At 52.4% G+C, this 8,640-nt stretch overlaps 1 protein-coding gene across 1 annotated transcript in view; it reads right to left on the bottom strand.

The window, feature by feature from the left end:
- Positions 1 to 5,709, bottom strand: part of MAST3 (microtubule associated serine/threonine kinase 3) — a 53,573-nt gene extending 47,864 nt beyond the window's left edge. The window contains exons 1-3 of the mRNA XM_011925913.1: positions 5,432 to 5,709; positions 4,219 to 4,271; positions 2,580 to 2,719 (exon numbers count right to left, since the gene is read on the bottom strand). Coding sequence (XP_011781303.1) covers positions 2,580 to 2,719; positions 4,219 to 4,271; positions 5,432 to 5,709 — 471 coding nt within the window. The remainder of the gene's footprint in view (positions 1 to 2,579; positions 2,720 to 4,218; positions 4,272 to 5,431) is intronic.
- Positions 5,710 to 8,640: the final 2,931 nt, after the last annotated feature.

Genomic DNA, 8,640 nt, shown 5'->3' with positions numbered 1-8,640 from the left:
AAAAAAAAAAAAAATTATTTTAGGCTGGGCACGGTGGCTCACACCTGTGATTTCAGTACTTTGGGAGGTGAAAGCAGGAGGGTTGTTTGAGCACAGAAGTTTAAGCTAGACTGGGCAACATAGCGAGACTCCATCTCTACAAAAATTTTTTTAAAAATTAGCCAGACTAGGCTGGGTGTGGTGGCTCATGCCTGTAATTCTGGCACTTTGGGAGGCCAAGGCGGATGGATCACTTGAGTTCAGGAGTTTGAAACTAGCCTGGGCAACATAGTGAAACCCTGTCTCTACAAAAAATAAAAAAATAAAAAATGAAAATTTAGCTGGTCATGGTGGCTCGAGCCTGTACTCCCAGCTACTTGGGTGGCTGAGGTGGGAGGATTGCTTGAGCCCCGTCTCAAAAAAAAAAAAAGGCTGGGCCGGCCAGGTGCAGTGGCTCACACCTGTAATCCCAGAGCTTTGGGAGGCCAAGGTAGGCGGATCACCTGAGGTGGGGAGTTCAAGACCAGCCAGGCCAACATGGTGAAACCCCATCTCTACTAAAAATACAAAATTAGCCAGGCATGGTGGTGGGTGCCTGTAATCCCAGCTACTTGGGAGGTTGAGGCAGGAGAATCACTTGAACCTGGGAGGCGGAGGTTGCAGTGAGCCGAGATTGCACCATTGCACTCCAGCCTGGGCAATAAGAGCGAAACTCCATCTCAAAAATAAATAAATAAATAAATAAGAAGGGCCGAGTGCGGTGGCTCACGCCTGTAATCCCAGTACTTTCGGAGGCCAAGGCAGGCAGATCACGAAGTCGAGAGATCGAGACCATCTTGGCCAACATGGTGAAACCCTGTCTCTACTAAGAATACAAAAATTAGCTGGGCATGGTGTCGCACGCCTGTAGTCCCAGCTACTCGGGAGGATCGCTTGAACCTGGGAGGCAGAGGTTGCAGTGAGCTGAGATCGTGCCATTGCACTCCAGCCTGGCAACAATGCGAGATTCCATCTCAAAAAAGAAAAAAAAAAAATTAGCCAGGTATGGTGTCCCATGCCTGTAATCCCAGCTGCTCAGGAGACTGAGGTGGGAGGATTGCTTGACCCCAGGAGTTGGAGGTTGCAGTGAACTATGATAACACCATTGCACTCTAGTCTGGGTGACAGAGCAAGACACTATGTCTAAAAATAACAATAATAATTTTATTTCATTTATTTTATTTTATTTTTTTGAGACGGAGTCTCGCTCTGTTGCCCAGGCTGGAGTGCAGTGGCCGGATCTCGGCTCAGCGCAACCTCCGCCTCCCGGGTTCACACCATTCTCCTGCCTCAGCCTCCAGAGTATCTGGGACTACAGGCGCCCGCCACCTCGCCCAGCTAGTTTTTTGTATTTTTAGTAGAGACGGGGTTTCACCGTGTTAGCCAGGATGGTCTCGATCTCCTGACCTTGTGATCCGCCCGTCTCGGCCTCCCAAAGTGCTGGGATTACAGGCTTGAGCCACCGCGCCCGGCCGAGGGTTTTGTTTTGTTTTGTTTTGTTTTGAGACAGAGTTTTTCTCTTGTTGCTCAGGCTGGAGTGCAATGATGCAATCTCGGCTCGCTGCCACCTCTGTCTTCCAGGTTCAAGCGATTCTCCTGCCTCAGCCTCCCGAGTAGCTAGACACTTTTTTTTTCTTTTTTTTAGTAGAGACAAGGGTTCGCCATGTTGTTCAGGCTGGTCTCGAACTCCTCACCTCAGGTGATCCACCCACTTTGGCCTCCCAAAATGCTGGGATTACAAAATGCTAGGATTACAGGTGTAAGCCACCATGCCCGGCCAAAAAACAGTTTTTTTGTGGTTGTTTTTTTAGATGGCGTCTCACTCTGTCACCCAGGCTGGAGTACAGTGGTACAATCTTGGCTCACTGAAACCTCTGCCTCTTGGGTTCAAGCGATTCTCCTGACTCAGCCTCCCGAGTAGCTGGGGTTACAGGTATGCGCCAGCATGCCCGGATAATTTTTGTATATTTAGCAGAGACGAGGTTTCACTATTTTGCCCAGGCTGGTCTCGAACTCCTGACCTCAAGTGATCCACCCGTCTTAGCCTCCCAAAGGGCTGGGATTACAGCGTGAGTCATTGCACCCGGCCAATCAAGAGGGTTTTTAAATTCTCAAAATGCCATGTGGCACAAGTTTAGAATCTGGGGACACCCAGACCTGGGTTCAGTTCAATTCTCTGCTTCTTCCTGGCCATGCAAGTTATTTGTATGCCCCGTGCCTCAGTTTCCCCATCTGAAATCTGGAGATGACATCAGGAGGGTTCTGGGTTAATCACGATCAGCCATTACTATTGCTGCTGTTGTGAGCTGTTGTACTATTGCTGAGTTCAGCAAGGGACTATGGAAGCTATCATAATACCTGATAAATGTCCTTGCATTTACTGAGCCTTCCTACTGTGAACCGCGGGCAGGGGCTGTTTTACTGGCAGAGAAACTTAGGTGCAGAGGAAAGCCGGCTGCCCACATCTCTTAGTGGAGTGAGAGGCAGGAAACTGGGTCTCAGGACACCCTCCCTCCACACACATCAGGGCGGCCACGCTGGGGACACACGACTATTTTTACTTTGGTGGGCTCCAGGCTGCCCACGTCCTGATCTGGGTGTTCGCCATGGCAACCAGTGACGCCATCGGCCCCCACAGCCAATTGGAGGGGGCCGGAAGCTGCTGGGCTGCCGGATGACCCAGCTGGGAGGGCAAGGTCTCCTGGGAGAGGTGGGGAAGGGTCGCAGGGGTGTGGCGTCACCCCAGGCCTGACTTCAGCTGCTCTGCGCTCAGAAAACCAAGCGGTCACGATGGGAGGAGAATAATCTACCACTCGGAGGTCTCCCTGACTGCTTGAATACGTCTGAGGATAACTCACTACGTTTAGTTCAAGCAGTCATGGTGATGGAACCATCACCACCATCATCGTTGCCATTAGGGTCTCCTTCTGGCCCTTCCAATAGCTGTGGGACTTTTTTTTTTTTTTCTTTGAGACAGCATCTCGCTGTGTCACCCAGACTGGAATGCAGTGGTGCAATCTTGGCTCACTGCAACCTCCGCCTCCCAAGTAGCTCGGATTATGGGCATGTGCCACCACACCCAGCTAATTTTTGTATTTTTTGTGGAGATGAGGTTTCACCACGTTGCCCAGGCTGGTCTTGAACTCCTGGTCTCAAGTGATCCACCTGCCTTGGCCTCCCAAAGTGCTGGGATTACAGGCATGAGCCACTGCACCCAGCCAGTTGTGGGATCTTATACCACTTCCTCCACTATCCCACGTGAAACAGGGAGGTATTTGAACCCTGGTGGGGGGTCTCACTTGCACCCCATCCAGCACACAGTCCTAGATTCCCAGTCTGCCTCCCCCACTCCTGCACTGTGTGACCCGATGAGTGACTTAACCCCTCTGTGCCTCAGTTTCCTCATTTGGAAAATGGCCCAGTGACATAGGGTCCCTGGAGGAATCAATGAGTAGCAAGCTCAGGGCCTGGTGCTGGGGGAGACTTTGATGGATGGGAGTCAAGACAGTGATGAAGAGGTGAATAATAACCACCAGTTGAGAGTTGTTTCCAAAAGACAAAAAGATGTGAAGATTTTTCTTGTTTTTTTTTTTTTTTTTTTTTGAGATGGAGTCTTGCTCTGTCGCCCAGCATAGAGTGTAATGGCACGATCTTGGCTCACTGCAACCTCCGCCTCCCGGGTTCAAGCGATTCTCCTGCCTCAGCCTCCCAAGTTGCTGGGATTACAGGTGCCCACGACCACACCTGGCGAATTTCATATTTTTAGTAGAGATGGGATTTCACCATGTTGGCCAGGCTGGTCTTGACCTCCTGACCTCACATGGTTCTCCCACCTCGGCCTCCCAAGATGCTGGATTACAGGCATGAGCCACTGTGCCCAGCTTGAAGATGTTTTGTTTGAAAGTGGCAGAGAGAGGTGAGGCAAAATCGGCAGCTCCCTGCAAAGGCTCCCGGGGAAGCTGGACCACACGGAACTCTCCTGGCACCATTCCCGGACCCTTCGGTCCCCACACCATCTGCTTCCGCCCACAGCCCCCTCTGTGCCTGCTGTTCCCCTGGGAGTGGCTCCCACCCAGAGGAGTGGAGGTTGGGGAGGCCCCGACCCCCTGAAACTGCCCATTAAAGGTAATATTTATGGTATCCCCGTCTGTGCTTGCCCAGGCTGGGGGATGCTGCCTCCCCCACAAGCTTTAGCCCCACCTTGAGGAAATTCCAGTTTGGAGAAGACATAGCAGAGCAGGAGCACCTCCATACTGGAGGGATTAAGAGAGAGACCCGAAGTGGTCGGGTGCCGTGGCTCATGCCTGTAATCCCAGAGGCTGAGGCGGGAGGATCACTTAAGATCAAGAGTTTGAGATGCGTGCAGTGGCTCACGCCTGTAATCCTAACACTTTGGGAGGCCGAGGTGGGCGGATCACAAGGTCAGGAGTTCAAGATCATCCTAGCCAACATAGTGAAACCCCGTCTCTACTAAAAATACAAAAATTAGCCGGGCATGGTGGCGTGCGCCTGTAGTCCCAGCTACTCAGGAGGCTGAGGCAGGAGAATCGCTTGAACCCGGGAGGCGGAGGTTGCAGTGAGCCAAGACCATACCATTGCACTCCAACCTGGGTGACAGAGTGAGACGCCGTCTCAAAAAAACAAAACAAACAAACAAACAAACAAACAAACAAAACGTTTGAGGCTATCTTGGCCAACATGGTGAAACACCATCTCTACTAAAAAATACAAAAATTAAATTAGTCAGGTGTGGTGGCATTCGCCTCTAATCCATCTACTCAGGAGGCTGAGGCAGGGAGAATCACTTGTATCCAGGTGACAGAGGCTGCAGTGAGCTGAGATCGCGCCACTGCACTCCAGCCTGGGCGACAGGGCAAGATGCTGTCTAAAAAAAAAGAGACTAGAAGGGAGAAGAGAGGTTGGAGGCACGCAGAGAGGAGAGCTAAGGGGCTTCCTGGAGTAGAGGGCGCTGAACAAAGCCAGCAGGCACATGGAAAACACCAGTCCATGCCCAGCAAACAGTACGTGCAAAGGGAGCATTCAGCCTGCTGGGCACCAAGCCCCGTTGGAAGTTCAATGCCCCTGGAGTGAAATGGGAGAGAAGTCAGCATGGACCACATGGCACCAGCCCGAGGGCTTCCTAGAGGAGGAAGAGGAGGAGGAGAAGGAGGAGGAAAATAAGTGGAAGCGGGCCATGAGAAAGCAGGATCACCTTTGAGGGCTGAACCTAGGGGAGCCACCCCAGTAGCGGCAGAGACAAAGTCCAGATACAGGCTCTAGCCACTTTCTCTGCCAGTGGATGCTCTGTTTGTGGGACCTGGTGTTTTGAAATTCGGTCATGTGTAAAGCAAAAGTCCAAGTGGGAGATGATAAATGTAATAAGCTAATAGTAGTAGTAGTAATATCAGCTCACGTTATCCGGTGCCTGCACACGTTATACGTGAGGCTGAGTTTAACCCAAACTGGGAAGGTCTCCACCTCCTCCCTGGACGCAGGGCTGTCGCAAACTGGCCGCCTGCGAGCCAGGTCAGATCCTTTTTCAGACCTCTCCTGCACACAGCCAACAGCACGCCCCACATTGTCACCACCGGAGAGGATGCCCTGGGCTATCCGTCTGGATTGGCCAGTCAGCACCCTTCTGTGAATGGACTCTTTGGCCTTTGGCCTCCAGGAAATCTGATTGGCTCTCATCAGCGATCTGCCCCCTGATTGGCTGGGATGTTCCTGGACCATTAACAAGGTTTCCAGTCAAAAAAGACCCCAAACTGCAACTGATGAAGACAACACTTTTCATGTGCCAGATTGTTTAGAATTTCTCTGGCTTCCTGGTGGGTACTTCCCTCTTTGGGCCTCAGTTTCCTCCTCTGAAAAATAGAACTAATAAAAGCACTGACCACTCGGGCTATTAGGAGAATTGAACGCAGGAGAGGGCTTAGCATGTTAATATGAACAGTCATTACCACTTTACTATTATATTATTATTATTTTAATCTTCTCCCACTTGGACCTTTATTTTTATTTTTGAGATAGGGTCTCGTAGTCATGGCTCACTACAGCCTCAAACTCCTGGACTCAAGAGACCCTTCTTGGCTGGGCGCAGTGGCTCACGCCTGTAATTCCAGCACTTTGGGAGGCCAAGGTGGGCGGATCACCTGAGGTCAGGAGTTTGAGACCAGCCTGGTCAACATGTTGAAACCCTGTCTCTACTAAAAATACAAAAATTAGCAGGGCATGGTGACATGTGCCTGTAATCCCAGCTACTCGGGAGGCTGAGGAAGGGAGAATTACTTGAACCCAGGAGGTTGAGGTTGCAGTGAGCTGAGATTGCGCCACTGGACTCCAGCCTGGGTAACAGAGCAAGATTCCTTCAAAAAAAAAAAAGACAGAAAGAAAAAAAGAGAGAGATCCTTGGATCCTTCTGCCTCAGCCTCCTGAGCAGCTGGGACTACAGTCATGAGCCACCACACCTGGTACACTTAGACTTTCATTCCATGCTCCTTCCTGGCTTCCTGACCTTTTTGATTCCCCCGCTCCTGTTCCTAGCTCTCCAAAGGAGTTTTTCCAGCCCCTCAATACGGGCATGCCCTCTCCTGCTCCAGCACTTTCCATACATAGCTCCCCGTCACCCTAGGGGGAAAGTCTAACCGCTTCAAAATCAGCACTGAAGGCCCTGGAAGCATTAAGTCCTGGCCATCAGCCTCTAGTGCTAAGAAATAGGTTCAAGTTCTTGTTTCCCCATATAAACAGGTAAGAAAGGCTACATGACTCTGGGCCTTTGCACGTACTGTGGCCTCTGCCCCGAATGCCCTCATTCTGTCCGAATCCATGCTCATCCCTCCACCTTCGTGAATGGACGCCTGTGCTGGGTTGGTCTGGAGAGGAAGGCGGAACTGCTTGGGTTCAAATCCTGTCTGACTCTGTCACCTACACTTTGTGAAACCCGGACAGTGTCTATGCTTCTCTGAACCTCAGTTTCCCCTTTTGTAACATAGAACTTATCATCAGGAAATGTTTGACCCCCCCATGGAACAGGCCCCACTTCCTGACGTCAGCAGCACCCCCATTCGCCTACCCGGAGGCGGTTTCTCTATTTTAAGAGGCTGCGGGCGGGTTGGCATCTAACTGGGGCTGGAGGCGGGGCTGCCCCCCCCAACACCACGCTGCTCGCCAATCCCGCCCCGCCCCCTCCTTTCCGCCCAAGTCCCCCACTCTTGCCTCTGGCCTCAGTGCTTCCAGTTCTGCCCCACCCCCGCGCGGCCAGAGACCGGGTGTCTCTGATCTGCAGCTCAGCCCGTGCCTTCCCTGACCACTCCAGACCTGGCTTCCCATCACCTGCTGAGTTCGCAGTCCTGCAGCTACCGGTGCGGCTCCAGGTTGGAGACCCGCCGGCCCCATTTCTCTCACCCCCTCAACCCGCCCGGAGCTAACCTCAGTCCACGACCCCCACCACACCTGCTCAGTCCTCCCTGGGTACCAGCTTCTGTCAACCTCTTTCATTTCCCTAAATACCGCCCACCGCTGCAATGCCCCGCCACCCTTGACTGCCTCCTCTAACACAGGGCTCCCAGCAATGCCTGGGTCAGGCGCCCCCTTCACTTGCGGTGAGTCCCTTATCACAACTGACCACTCCATGGAGTCACCGCTGCTCCGGCGTCTACCTTCCCCAACAGGTTGGGGTTTCTAGGAGGGCAGCTCCAGAGGTTGCAGAACACCCTACTGCCTGTCCAAAGCCAGGCATACAGCAGGCGCCCCATAAATGTTCGTTGGGTAAGTGCTGAATCCCAGGTTCCCTACCTGAAAACTTGGTGGCTTCTTAAGGGTGTGGTCTAAGTCCCCGAGGAAAATGGCCAAATCTTAATTCTCGTTTTTCATTTCTTATGACGGGGAAACTGAGGCCCAGAGAAGTCAAGGGGTGGCTCTCCGGGGTCATGTAGCCCGTGTGTGGCTTCAAACTTAGGCTTCTGCTGTCCTCGACGCCGTCCTGATGACACAGCCTCCCAAACATGAACTCGGTCAAAGGAGGACCCTGTGGCCCGTTGGAACACTGAGGCCCGGAGAAGCAAGGGTGCCCTCCCCCCAGGTCACACCGCTGGTTGGCAGCGCCTTGTGCCCTAAGACAGCTGGTTGAGGGCGCAAGATCGAATCCCAGCTAGGCGACCTCTGGAGAGTGGCTTTTCGGGACTAGAACCTCAGTTTCCTTATTCTGACAAATGGGTGCTTGACAGCCCCAACCTCCCCAGGTCGTCGTAGGGCTGAACTGAGGGGGGTACTGCGGTGCAGCGACGACCCAAGGAGGTATTAATACATAAGAACTAATATTAATACATCGCTAGTAATAGGACTAAAATAACCATGAACATATGGTGAGTTCTCTGGCTGCTGTTGCTAGCATTATTATTAGAACAGCTGGTGGGGAGGGGCAGAGCCCTCAGCCTCTTCCTCCCACGCCATCGCTTGGAGCCTCAGTTTCCCTAGATGTCCAAGGGGGACACCTTCCCCCTTCCCACCAGGAGAAAAAGCACTTTGAGAAGCGGGTGGTCAAAAAGAAGCGATCTGAGCGTTCCCTGCCTTCTGCCTCAGTTTCCCTACAGCCCGCGAAGGCCCCGCCCCCCTCCCCCGCAC

Source organism: Colobus angolensis, unplaced genomic scaffold (genome assembly GCF_000951035.1).
Source record: "Colobus angolensis palliatus isolate OR3802 unplaced genomic scaffold, Cang.pa_1.0 Scaffold66, whole genome shotgun sequence".
Taxonomy (NCBI): domain Eukaryota; kingdom Metazoa; phylum Chordata; class Mammalia; order Primates; family Cercopithecidae; genus Colobus; species Colobus angolensis.
This window is presented reverse-complemented; position numbering and strand designations above follow the sequence as displayed.